Below are 14,364 nucleotides of genomic sequence, written 5' to 3' on the forward strand. Positions count from 1 at the left end.
TTTCCAATTCATCTACAGGGTGGTCACAAAGTGGGCGTCCCCACCCTTTAATTTCGACACTACGATGGTAATGGATTACTTTATATGAACACACATACCTCTGTGTCATTGATTAACCACCTCTCTAGGACTTCTTGGAGGCCCTTCAGAACGTTATTGAGGGGAACGTCATCGCCCGGAAAGAGGTCTTATTCACACTTGCACCACGAATTGTGCCACAATATGCGCAGAGTTCAGCCGTGCTAAGAAAAAGATGGTCTCCATACCAATGTTCTGGACACTTAAACCATCAGGTATGTGTTCATTTCAAGCATTCAACCATAACCATCGTAGTGTTGAAAATACACTGTGTGACCTTCCTGTACATTGATGATGGTTTTCATGTAGAGTGCCAATAATAATTCTGGCCTTTGAGTCGACTCATAACAACTTGCAATGTAATGCAAGTTCTCTAAAATTGATAGGATCGAGGCAATGTTGCCAAGAGTTGCTTGATGCTGTGCTTCTGCGATTCATTGATTTTATTTGATTATTTTACTTCGTCTTTGTCACTTTTGGCTAATTTCGAAGATAAGGATGAGTGATGAAATTGATCAAGAGACCCTCACAAACACCCATGCCAAGGCCGGGTTCGAACCCGGGTCCACTCGTAAGAGCGCTCTTTAGTAATCCTTGCGTTACAACAGCGCGCGGGAGAAAGCCATACGCGTACAGTAGGTTTGGTATCACCGAGTATCTCTAATTCTCGTTTCTTTGGTGAAGCGAGTTCGGCACCGGAAGTAAACGACGAGAGCCGAACACTGCCGATCGCTAATCGTTTTGGTTTCCGCCTGCAAGTTCAGAAGGCACCTCGTACAATTATTCGCTCGATTTATACTAGGATGGTTTTCTAAATCTATATGAGTCTCTGTCTTTACAATACAACGCTCATTTCTGCTCATCTAGTATTAAATATTGTTTTTTGCAAAACAGAATAATCTGAAACATTCCCGGTTGATCAGGGGATGTTGTAGTAATATGTTCTAATTTCCACAACTCTGCGTGATTTATCTCAGTACTACAGTAAATTCAATGTATCAAGCTATATAACTTTTTTATTCATTTCTTTCGTCTCTTCTTTCATGGCGAAGTTAAAGCTGTGGAGACTTTTCTTTCACTTAACCATGTTCGCCTCCACATTTATTGCACATGAGATTTGGAATGATCCATAGAAGTCACAATATAGAGGGAGATATTAAAAAAGGATTACAAAGAAAAAGTTACATGCAAGAATACAGTGTAACCTACACGCACAGGGACAAAACAACACCACCACACACTTATGGCTGACAATAATTTTTCGTTGTGATATGTTAATTAATTTCAGTGTTTTTCTGCAACTGAGCGTACTAAATTTGTACCCAGCGTAAGCTTGCACTAATGTATTCACTATTTGTGTGTAGTAAAAGTGTTTTACTTGCGATGTATAACATATTGAAGATTGATTGATCTTCTTCATTTTACTTCGCTTTTTGTGACACTTTTGGCTAATTTGCGAAGAATGAGTGGTGATATGATGATATTGATGAATGGACACTCACAAACATCCATGCCCAGGCCGGGATTCGAATCCGGAATCCTCTGGCGTCGTAGCGCGATGTGCTAACCACTCCGCAACAGGGGACGGCAAACATATTGAAGATTCGCATTAATTTTAAAGCTAGAAAAACATGCGAATGGCGTTTATCTTTGTGTAGTGTAGTGCGGTTTTGGCTTTGACTTGGCAAATTAATTCTAATTTTCTCATATTATGAATTTTTATAAAGAAAAAAATATTTGAACGAAAGCTGTGATTTATATATGATATTCAAAATGTTCCCAAAATTTTAAGCGGTACACTACTCCTGAAATTTCGAAGGTCATTATTGTGTGTCTCAATTTACCTTTAAGCTACGATCGTAATCTCTCGATTAAAACATCTGGATAAATTCATTACCACACGCACCCATCCCAGAACTACAGAGGGAACTAAGAGTCAGGCAATTGCAACTTCCAAATTGGGGCGGCCCAATTAACAGATTAGCCCTATTGCTTGATCGTCTGAGATCCAGCGCTATCATAGTTGGTCGTATCCCAAATTTGGTGGTGTTTGTGCCAAAACACGTTTCCACGTTCTAATCGTGTTGTTTTATGTAAGCCTGGAAGCGATTGGCGGCACAACTCCAGACATCGAAACGGGGATTCTCAATGAAGAACCAGACCTTAATGAGAACGTGTCCTGATCGTTTTTTCCCGCCTTTCCTTTGTCTTCCTTGAAGTATCTTCCCCGCAGTCTTTACAAACCGGCATCAAACAGCTCTTCCCCAGTGTTGCCAACCGATAAGGTAGAAATGAAACAGACATAAGTTTCCAATTATTTTCAATCATGCCAAGAACAAGCAAGTGGATAGACTGTCCAGCAAAGTAAAGAGAGTTTATGACAAACAACTGTATAACTCAAGAACTTCAATTTCGCAAATTTAGAACTCCATTTTAAAAGTAAGTTCGTAATTATAGCAACTGCACACCAATATTTCATGCATAAAAAATACTCATTCAAATCGCGTAGAAGAGTTGTCTGCCAATTTAATAACAACACAAATGAGCCAATAGAAAAGTACAAAAGTTGTCAACTAATAAAAATGTAGAATCCACTCTGAAAAGGGTAGGGTATTGTTGATTTGCTGTATTGCCACTTTTAGCTAATTGCGAAGGCGAGGATGAGTGATATGATAAAATTAATGAAGGGACATCCACAAAGAACATCCCTCACCAGGATGGGATTCGAACCTGGGACCCCTGCGGTCGTAGCACGCTGTGATAACTACTCCGTTACGGTGGAGGTCGTCTTTATGGAAGCCTAAAGATAAATTCACTGACATAATGACCATAAATTGGGCCTTTGGGATGAATTTTACCGGATGTTGAGGAAAATTTATTGAATATTAAGGTTTCTTGTGGGACGTGTTGATGAATCACGGCACTGAACCCTTTTTTTTTGTGGTTCCCACTAAATGTTCCACAAAGGCTAGACTGTATCATTTTGGTGCTAAATTTACCCCCCCCCCCTCCCGCCACACACACATACATACAGATATTGATTGAAAATTTTGGATGAACCCCTACACTTGGAGTAAACAGCGAGTCAAATCCACATGTTTGGAATTTCGAATGCTCCTCTTACTGTTCTTCGAGTATTTCCCTAAAGAAATTCGTGCATGTGATGCAACATCACAAGGAAGATAGCAAGGGGAACACAGGTCTATATATTTCCGTGAACTTTATGAACGAAAAGTGTTGAATGAATGCCAAAGTTACGAAACCTAGTGAGACTAATATGGAGTTGGAAACTTTTCCTGAAGAAGAAAGATGATGAAAACAGAACTGGGAGGGTAAAAAAAAAAAGCAGTTCCAGCGAACACGTGTTCGTATTGGTCAACTGACCTTCGACGTCTGTTCGGGAGTATTGCTAAAAGAAGCCTCTCTTTCCTCTCCAGCAAAAGTCAGTCCGATGGACTTCTTGTTCGAGATCGCACACCTGGCCGATCGGAGCAGCGGACAAGTGCTCTGTTCTACTTCACAGCCTCAAGCCAGGGAGGTGTTAATGCCGCGCATCTCTCATCATGACGAACTGGATTACATCACCGGAGAGAGACCACACCCTTTGCCAAATCTCCACCGGCAACTTCAAGAGGTCAGCGACGACCGACGGAAAGAGAACTGGACACTCTGCAGTCACAAGGTTTGCAGGCACGGAAAAGACACTCCAAATTCCCGATTCAGGATTTCCCAACTAAGAAACTATGGAAGTTCCAATGAAAACATTGCCATCTCAGGAACTAATCTACAATTCATTCCCGATTCAGGATTTCCCAACTCAGGAACTAGGGAAGTTCTAATGAAAACAGTGCCATCTCAGGAACTGATCTCGAATTTATTCCCGATTCAGAATTTCCCAACTCAGGAACTATGGAAGTTCCAATGAAAACAGTGCCATCTCAGGAACTGATCTCGTATTTATCCCCGATTAACGATTTCCCAACTCAGGAACTATGGAAATTCCAATGAAAACAGTGCTAACTCAGGAACTAATCTACAATTCATTCCCGATTCAGGATTTCCCAACTCAGGAACTAGGGAAGTTCCAATGAAAACATTGCCATCTCAGGAACTAATCTACAATTCATTCCCGATTCAGGATTTCCCAACTCAGGAACTAGGGAAGTTCCAATGAAAACAGTGCCATCTCAGGAACTGATCTCGTATTTATCCCCGATTTACGATTTCCCAACTCAGGAACTATGGAAATTCCAATGAAAACAGTGCCGTATCAGGAACTGATCTAGAATTTATTCCCGATTCAGGATTTCCCAACTCAGAAACTAGGGAACTTCCATTGAAAACAGTGCCATATCAGGAACTGATCTCGAATTCATTCCCGATTCAGGATTTCCCAACTCATGAACTATGAAAGTTCCAATGAAAACAGTGCTATCTCAGAAACTGATCTCGTATTTATCCCCGATTCAGGATTTCCCAACTCAGGAACAATGGAAATTCCAATGTAAACAGTGCTATCTCAGGAACTGGTCCCTACCAGTTTGATATTTCAGTACAATGTCTTCCCAACTCAGGACGTCCTTCTAATTGCCTCGAGGGAGGATGAATTGGTGTTTGAAATATTGACATTACGCATACCTGTGTAACTGCTAACCTGACCTACAAGCAAAAGATCTGCAATATACTCAAAATACAGGGTGATTCAAAAAAAAATGTTAACACTATATGGGAAATAGAGAATGTACTACTCACCGTCTACGTTTACTTCTTTAATGAATAACCATGAACAAATTCACATGAACATGAACATGCTCTACACGTGTTTACCATCAAATAAATTCGTGTCATTGCAGCTAAGATTCCTTCTATAAGCAAATTTTATATTTCCCATATAGTGTTAACATTTTTTTGAATTACCCAGGAAAGAACAAAAGTAAATTACTGTTTCCGCAAATGGATATATGTACGCAATATTTCAGGGTAATGTGCAGTAACGATGAGAACCTCTGTGCTCCTGTTACAAAAATATGTTCAGAATATCATATTTCTGCTGTTTGTTTCTCTCGGAACGTCGTTACTTCCTAAATTCTGGTCCGCAATTAGGGGCGTTCCGCGTGCCTCGTGGTTCCGAAATATGCGGGTGATATTATTGAATTATTTGTCGTTCATTTCTTGTGCAAGTGCAACTACATTTTAATACAAGTAAGTACAGGAACGGAACCTATATAAGAGAAACAATGTCATTTGTAATCAGCATACCAACTAACGAAAATAAAACAGAATTCTCAAAAGGGGATGGCTATGAAAACATGTTGGGAAAAGAAAAAATCTGCTGTAACACAGTTGATTTTCTTGTTATGGACAATTACGTGTCAAATGTTGTCGGTGGTGGTTCCATTCGAAACCGTGTCTCTACGCAATACTAATAACCGTTTTGCTATTAGTGTATAACTTTACGAGAAGTGGAAACTGTCTATATTTTCACTTTTTAAAAACTTCTAGCAGCTGGCATGCATAAAGTAATTTTCATTACTTACTATAAGAGTTCTCACAACCGCAACACATATTGCCAAAAACAAGCTGTTACAAAATACATATTTATTTATCACTTCAGCAATTTAAAGCAGAAAGATGAAATAAAAAAGACTTACTGATGAGCACCAACGAACAGGAACGTCTTGTGTCTGAAAGAGAGAAAATACCTACTTTAAAATATAATACCTACAAAGGTCAATATATTATTTGGCAAATACCCTATCCCTTTTCACTGTTCTAAAAATATTAAATTTGTTAAACGTACCTGCTAAGTCAGCACCTAACACTCACTCAGTCACGCGCACGTGTAGTCATGGACACTTCTAGGTTGTAATGATCCCATTGAGAGTCAATGGGTATATTACAACCCAGAAGTGTCAGTGACTGTACAGGGTCAACGAAGTTAGTAATAAGTTGTGTTCTATACAGCGTATATTTATTCATCTGCGGAGTACTAATTGAGGTGAGTGTACATATATACACAGAGGTTATGTTTGTTGCCTAACTCTACGGCGGTTACAAAACTTGTAATTGAAAATTTGCTATTAAAATCTATACTGTACTCTTCGCCGTAATGTTAGGCAACACACAACGCTTTGCAGGGAAGTAAGTGTTTCAGGATCTACTAGTAGATGTTCCATTTCTATTTCCGGTGTGGTGACTGCACATACAAACTATTCCTAGTTTTAACCGAGATCAAAATAAATGCAACTATTGCCAGGATTGGTGTATGTCAGATACGTTCAAAGTACGTCGTGTAAAAGCAATTGCCTTTCCTGCAACTAGATTCTACTCAGCGTGATATGACTTGTATGTATGAGTGTAGTGTGAGTAGGTGTGTATCTAAGCATGTGTGAAACGAATATATGTACTTTGTGTTCTGTTAATGTTTTTTTTTCTGTACATGGTTGAGTGGAAAAAAAGACTGTGCGGCCTTAACTCCGTCATTTCAAATAAGGCATTAATAAATAAATTTTGTTTATTTTTCTTGCAGATCCAGAATCAAGCTCTGAAGAAACAGAGGACGAGTTATCTCCACAAGGTAGGCCATACAGACAATATTTTTCTCGGTTCATATTTTGAAAATATGGTTTACCTTACATTCAAACAGATTTCAATTCCCTACCATTGCCATAGGTGGCGATTCTCTTAAGCATTGCCGCAGTTGAAGTGTGGTGGTAAGACAGAGTTGCCAACCATAGTTGTCCTTGGGATTCTCGACGTCATGTTGCCAACTGTAGCGAATTGTATTAAACACAAAGACTTGTAACAACATGTTGATAATGTGCATATACAGTAGTGTCTAGTAGGACTTTTTGGTAAAATTAAAGCTTTCACATCTGCGATTTTTTGTGGGTTCCGATGTGACAAAAACACACTGTCTTTTGAATTTATAATACTTTATTATTCTTTCAATGCATTTTCCATATTGTTCACGTGGCGAACCTTCAATACGACTAAATCGATAAATGAGCACCAACGCCTGGTGAAAATTGAGTTCCTTAGTGAAGCATATAGTTGTCCAAAGATTTTTGGATTTGATCTGATTTGTATTATTTATCGTTGCTTTTCTGCGACTTTTGGCTAATCGCAACGACGAGGATGAGTGATCATATGATGAAATTGATTAAGGGACACTCACAGAGAATACCCATGTTCAATCCGGGATTCGAATCCGGAGCACCTGAGGTCGTAGCGCCCTGTGATAACCACTTTATTTTAGTTCATCCAATAATATTACAAGATATACAAGATATTACAAGGTATACTTTCCTTTTACTGACATACAAACTGCTAGGAATTTTGCATAATTCTTTGTTTTGTACAATAGATTTTTCCATCCATTTCTGTACCTTCAGTATACCATGCATAGCGACAACAGCTGCTATGAAGGTTCCTGTAACATAGGGTACGTGGAGAGACTGGGAAAAAACAATGTTGTATGCTCAGGTGGTGGGTGTGGTCACCTCCACTCCCGTGATAACAAAGGAAACGTATTGTTGATACGACCTCTGGTGTGTTGAAAATCATTCCTATGATCACATGAGCGGTATTCGACAAAAAACTAATATCAACTTAAACAGATTGCGCATTAGACCACTCAGCATGTTAAGCTGCTCAGTTAAGTGGTCAAAGTTACAAAGCGTTGTTAACCTTCAAACGGTAAGGTGCGGGTCGGATCCGACCCAAGCGGAAGTTGCTTGGTCACTGTTTCCCCCTCCCGTATTTGCTGGTGACATAGCTTCAGGTAACCATCACCTTACTCATGAGGAAGGCGTCTGAGCGACTGCACGTCCTAGGTACGTCACTGTCCGGTTTTATTCTTATTTATATTAGCCCTTGTCGCCGTCTGGGTCGGATCCGACCCCACCTTACCATTCACGCTAGACATTATCCCTGTAATTTCTCTTCTTTTTTGCCAGTTTGTCCCAATTGTTGTGCACCATGGCGTTCAGGAAGTTTATCTGCACTGCGGATGAGATTCGAGCTGAGTTGCAAAGACAAGAAGAGGACTCCGAAGGAGACTGGGATGATGAAATATGTGAAGACATCTCCGAGTCAGAAGATGAAACATTTGCGAACAGTGATGATTGTGAAGATGTGTTTGATTGTGTTGATGGGGACGTTTCAGACTGGGAGGATCGTGATTCTCAAGTCGCAGTCGTAGAAAATGATGATAGAAAATTTGAACTAGGTAAAGATAGCGAAATAGTTTAGACCGACAAGCCGCTGCGTTCAAAATTTTCAAAGACGCCACCTTCGAATATCATCACTCATTTGCCTGGACCCAAATAAAATGCACGTGGAATTACTGATGAATTCAAATTATTTTCCTTATTTATTACTGATGAAATCATCGAAACAATTGTATGCCATACTAATGAAGAAATAGAAATGTCCACACTCAAGTACAATTCAAGTCAGTGGTTTATATCTCCTACTGATCCGATGGAAATCAGAGCTCTGATCGGACTGTTGTACATGAGTGCTCAACTAAAAAATTCAGGTTTGAGACTTAGTGACATGTTTTCTCCCATATATGGCCCTTCAGTATAACGCTGCACAATGTCCCAAAAGAGATTTGCCTTCTTTCTGCAAAATTTAAGATTTGATGACGTGACAAGGCCTCCAGGAATACACGAAAATCTACGGACAAATTTGATGCGTTCAGAGAAGTGTGGAATGCTTTTTAAAATAATTGTGGAAAGTATTACAGTCCTTCTGAGTACGTCACAGTGGATGAGACTTTGCTAAATTTCCTGGGCAGATGTCCTTTCAGGATGTATATTCCACCGAAGCATGATAAATATGGCCTGAAAATTATCTCCCTCTGTTATGGGAGAACCTTTTATTTTCTTGGAGGCATTCCATACATCTGTAAAGAGCAAGCAAAGAAGAAGAGGGATTTTCCTCTGCCAGCACAGTATGTTCTACGACTAACAGAATCACTGAAAGGGAGCAACAGAAAGGTGACTACTGACAACTGGTTTTCCTCATATGAGCTTACTGAAGCACTTCTTGAAAGGCAACTAACCTTTGTGGGCACTTTGCGTAAAAATAAAGTACAAATTCCTCCTTCAATGTTATCTGCAGCTCCAGTTGGGTCTTCTCGGTTCATGTATCAAGATAACAAAATGTTGGTTTCTTACACTCCAAAGAAGAACAAAAGTGTGCTACTAATTTCTTCAATGCACTTCGCTGGAACCATAAATGATGAATCGAAGTAACGGAATTCTACATAATGACTAAGGGGGGGTGTTTACGTCTTAGACAAGCTGTGCCATGACAAAAGCACTAAGAGAAGATGGCCAATGAGGTACTTTTATGGAATTCTAGATATTGCAGCAATAAACAGTTTTGTGCTTCAAAAATGCAATGTAAACAAGGCTTCTCACCCTAATGATGCACGCTCCACCTTCCTAAAGCGACTTGCATTTGCCTTGGCTACACCTCTGATGAAGAAGAGAAAGGAAAACCAACATTCCGAAGGAGCTTCGCAGAACAATCGTTCAGTTGATGGACAAAGATCATGAAAGCGACGAGGAAGCAAGAAAATCAAAAGTACCAGAAGCCCAATTCGCAAAGAAAAGAAGAAGGTGTGAATTCTGTAATTCTTCAAAAGACAGAAAAGGGAACGAATTCTGTAGGATGTGCGATCGTTGCTTGTGTGGTGAGCATAAAGTAGTATTGTGCCCTTCTTGTGCTATTGACTGTAGTGATGAAGAAACCAAAATGTGTTAAGTTTGTTTTACAAACTGTGTTAATGACTACTTTTCCACCACTAATGTATTCATTCGTAGTGATAATTGTTTGTAGTTTGAAAATAAAGAAATCTAGACTACACTACACTTTATTTGTTCAAATGCTGAAACTATTTATACAATTTCGTGTTCTGTTTATTTGGATGTAGTTTTACTAATTTTGCATTTAGTTTTTCAAGATTTTTATATGCATTTGTAATTTATTTCTTAGACAATCTCGTTTCACTTTACAGTTGTTTTGAATCCGTCCATTCTGTAAATGAGATAAAGTAAAGTTCCTAATTTTGGAAATCAGTGGGAATTAGTGGACGCGGAAAGGCAAATACTTTTCTTTTTTAGAAAATTTTGTAATCAAATAGTATTAAAGGTCTTATGACTAAAGTAATTTTAAATCTAAACAAGTTATCAAGCTTTACCTTCCTTTTTTTGAACATGAAATTGACAAAATTTCAGATGGGTCGGATGCGACCCAACCTTACCGTTTATGTTCTGAGAATTCACCTTACCGACGAAGGGTTAAAGTAATTAATTGAAAGACTGTAATTAACGCGCTGTAAATAGCGTATGTGTTCATATTTTCATAATAAACAATGTGATATCTTAGCTAACGTGTGGATACGTCGTCCACGCGTAATGTACACGTAGAATGCATTAGATTATATTTTATATTTTACATAATCTACATAGACAGTGTAACGCACTGAAAATTAATTTACAACGCTGTTTTGAAAGAAGTGAGCCCTTTTCAGTAATTTTGGTTAATATCCAGAAGAAAACATCCCATTTACAACAAAAAATATTACATTCTCTTTCAAATATAGATTGACTGATTGAGTTGGTGTTTTAAGTCCACTTTATGCACAGTAAGGCTAAAGTGGGATCCGAACCTCCATGTGCCTCCACCGGGTATCGAACCCGGGACACCTTGATTACAAGGCGACGACCCTACCACTTCGCCATTGGGGAGGCACCCAAATACAGACTGGTGGGACAAGACCACATGTAGACAATTAACACATGGCACTTGTGAGACAAACAATAAAGACATGATAATGGTTAGACGAACAATACGCACGACAATCTAGAGACAGACACATGGCAATCGTGAGGAAAACAATACACTCACGGTAATCGTGACAAACAACACAAAAATCGATTGAATTGGTGTTTTAAGTCCACTTTATGTACACTAAAGCTAATCTGGACTGGACCTACAGTTTAAAGTGGGATCCGTACCACTATGTGCCTCCACCGGGTATCGAACCCGGGATCCCTTGATTACAAGTCGACGACGCTACCACTGCGCCATCGAGGAGGCCCAAACAACACCAAAAAAACAACAACATGGTATTCGCAATGCGAACGATAAACACATAACAAACGTAGAGCAAACAATAATAGCATGGCAATCGTGACACAAACAACAAGCACATGGCAATTATGAGGCAAACAATAAACACATAGCAATCCTAAGACAAACAATAAAAACATGGCAATGGTGAGGCAAACAATAAACACATGACAATCGTGAGGCAAATAATAAACACATGGCAATAGTGAAGCAAGCAATGAATCCACGACAATCGTGAGACAAACAATAAACACATGGCAATCGTGAGGCAAACGTTAAATACATGGTAATCGTGAGGCAGAACAATAAACAAACAGTAATCATGTGATAAAAAATAAACACATGACAATCGTAAGATAAACGTTAAGTACATGGTAACCGTGAGGCAAACAATAAACACATAGTAATCGTGAGGCAAACAATAAACACATGACAATCTTAAGATTAACGTTAAGTGCATGGTAATCGTGAGGCAAACAATAAACACATGGCAATCGTGAGGCAAACAATAAACACACGGTAATCGTGTGACAAAAAAATACATGACACATGACAATGGTAAGGCAAACGTGAACACGCGGTAGCCATGAGGCAACAAAAAGGAATGCGACCTTGGAGGATACACTTGCCCTAAGTGGGAGAGGACGGCGAATTCCGTTAAGGGGCGTAAAAGCATGTTCTCACTCAAAGCTAAGAAATTTCTAGCTACAGATCTGGTGAAACATGACAAGATACTCTGTTATAATTATAATTCAATACAACATTAAAACCGATATAATACTAAGTTTGCACTAGAACAACAAAGAAAAGCACGCTAAACCTTGCTCGCCATTTTAGAGCATTTGTATTAGGAGTTTAAGTATTTAGTCCACTTTACGCACAGATAGGCTAATCGGGACTTAACCTACAGTTTTATAGTGGAATCCGAACGAACTATGTGCTTCTGCCGCTATCGAACCTGGGATCCCAGGCAATCGTATTAACTAGCAATGCACTCCATTCTTCTTACGATTCAGAGAATCCGCTTGGGGAAGGAGTTGAACTAGTGCGATGGTTATATGACACAGTTCGACGCATAATTTAAATTAAAAAGTTCAAAGTTTTTATTTACAAATATTTTTACGTAAACATTGTCCTTTATTTTCTAATTGTGTGTAGAAGGAGGGGTATCGAACCCGAGACCCCTTGATTGCAAGGCAACGACGGCAGCGTCAGATTTCTAGCTCAAGTCTGTCAATACGCACATTCGGGAAAGATGAACAGAAGCAGCTGGTCTGTGAACTGGAGTCTTAATTCATGATGAAAAATATGTTTTATTATTTTTATTCCATTAAATCTCTTGGATGCTAGGTGAAATAATCAATTTAAAAATAAAATGTTTCCAATTTTTAAATGAAAATACTAGGACTGAGCCGATACCGATGACGATACTCTTATCAATTCCCACCGATACCGATACTTGAAAATTGCAGTAATTAAAATTTGTTCCAAATATTCATCGATATTTGTGTGTAAATATTCTTCTCCAATTATACGCATCAATTTACAAAACAATTTGTTTTAGAACATTCAAGAATCACTTCAGAGTATTAAAATAGATGTTGTGTAATAAAAAAAATACAGTTTTTAGTGCAAAATTTGTGTAAAATAATATAAAGTTTGAATTTTGCATAATTTCCAGGATAATTAGACTCCGCAAAAATGTCGCGCGGCATTTTTTCGGACCTCGTGATAGATCGATATGGCGGAAAAGCATCGGCTTGTATCGGTAGATGAATTCAAACCGATATTTTCCGACATAGCTACATCGGTATCGGCGCAGCCCTACAAAATACACATTTTTTACATTGCATATGGCAACTTTTACTACATGTTCAGCAACGGAATGAAAATGTATACAATCAATGCAGAGATGATAATCAGAATTTGATTTTTTTTCTAACGGTATATCTTTGCACAATTATAAACGAATGAAATATTGCAGATTGTGAAGTGAAAATGTGACAAAACCATAAAAGTCAGACAACTTAATTTGATTCAGTGACAGGACGTTTATAATTTGCCGTTTGTTGTTCCACATGCTTTCTAAAGCGTAGCCTAGCTATAATTAGGAATGATAAGTACACAGATAACACAAAATCACTACCGTACGAAAGAGAAAATTTTTCTTTCTTTCCGATTATTAAATTTAGCAATACGTTTAATGTTTGGTTTTCGTTTCAACATTAACGTTTTAACGTTAAATAACATTTTCCCGCATGAATTTGAAACTTCCACTACGTCGATGCTCTTCGGCACGACAAAAAATTGATATCATAGACCTTATGCAGGCGAAATATATAGCATGAAACTTATTGGAGTGTCATAATAATAATAATGTGTTTCTTCATATTAAGGTTCATTGCTAATTACTAACTATCACAATGTAAAGGTAAAATAAAGTGCTCCCCTGTGCTATGCACCATACTATGAAGGCGTATAGGGGATGTGGAGTTAGGGTCCCACAATTTCTTGATACTGGCCGAACCTGGAGCGACGTGATCAGCAGCCTTTACCCCCAAGAGTTTCCTCTAGTACCCACTTTATACGCCGTTGGTGGGCATCGGAGTTGCTTGAACAGGTGGAAAAATCACAATGACGTTTGTATATTCATTACACTGAACAACAAACTTACGGTTCGAAAATACAGTAAAACCTCGTTAATCCGGACTAATGTGGGGATAAGTTGACCGGTTTAACGAAAGTCCGGATTAACTGAAATAACCTAAAAGAACAGTAGAAAGTGCATTAAAACGCCGTTTATAGCAACAAAACACGTTTGTTATGGTGTATTTAAAGGACATAGGCCTAAATACAGTATACAGTACCAAGTCTGCGATAAACAGAATTTCATCAGTGGTTGACTGCCTTTTCTTTGGGAAGTTCTCTTGTTGACTTCTAGCCACATTTAAAACCCTGCATTCTGCTTCCCCCCCCCCTTTTTGCCGGTCCGGATGAAGCGAAGTCCGGCTTATCGGGGACCGGATTAAAGAGCTTTTACTGTATTTCGAGCTGCTGAGTTCAAATATGGCATTTTATTTTGTGTAGTATCCTCAAATCTTGAAATACTGACAGTTACAGACCATTACGTTCAGACAA

At 38.7% G+C, this 14,364-nt stretch overlaps 2 protein-coding genes across 3 annotated transcripts in view; one reads left to right on the forward strand and one right to left on the reverse strand.

Moving 5' to 3' along the window:
- The window catches only part of LOC145992437 (DNA oxidative demethylase ALKBH2-like), a 257,798-nt gene extending 252,034 nt beyond the window's left edge, over nucleotides 1–5,764 (reverse strand). The window contains exon 1 of the mRNA XM_083128822.1: nucleotides 5,730–5,764. The gene's annotated coding sequence lies outside the window, so the exon portion shown is untranslated. The remainder of the gene's footprint in view (nucleotides 1–5,729) is intronic.
- The window catches only part of LOC145992064 (uncharacterized), a 134,511-nt gene that overhangs the window by 48,296 nt on the left and 71,851 nt on the right, over nucleotides 1–14,364 (forward strand). For both annotated transcript variants that reach the window (XM_083128228.1, XM_083128229.1), the window contains exon 2: nucleotides 6,608–6,655. In XM_083128228.1, the coding sequence (XP_082984354.1) occupies nucleotides 6,608–6,655 (48 nt within the window). The remainder of the gene's footprint in view (nucleotides 1–6,607; nucleotides 6,656–14,364) is intronic.

This window comes from Lepisma saccharinum, chromosome 9 (assembly GCF_977018435.1).
Source record: "Lepisma saccharinum chromosome 9, izLepSacc3.1, whole genome shotgun sequence".
Lineage (NCBI taxonomy): Eukaryota > Metazoa > Arthropoda > Insecta > Zygentoma > Lepismatidae > Lepisma > Lepisma saccharinum.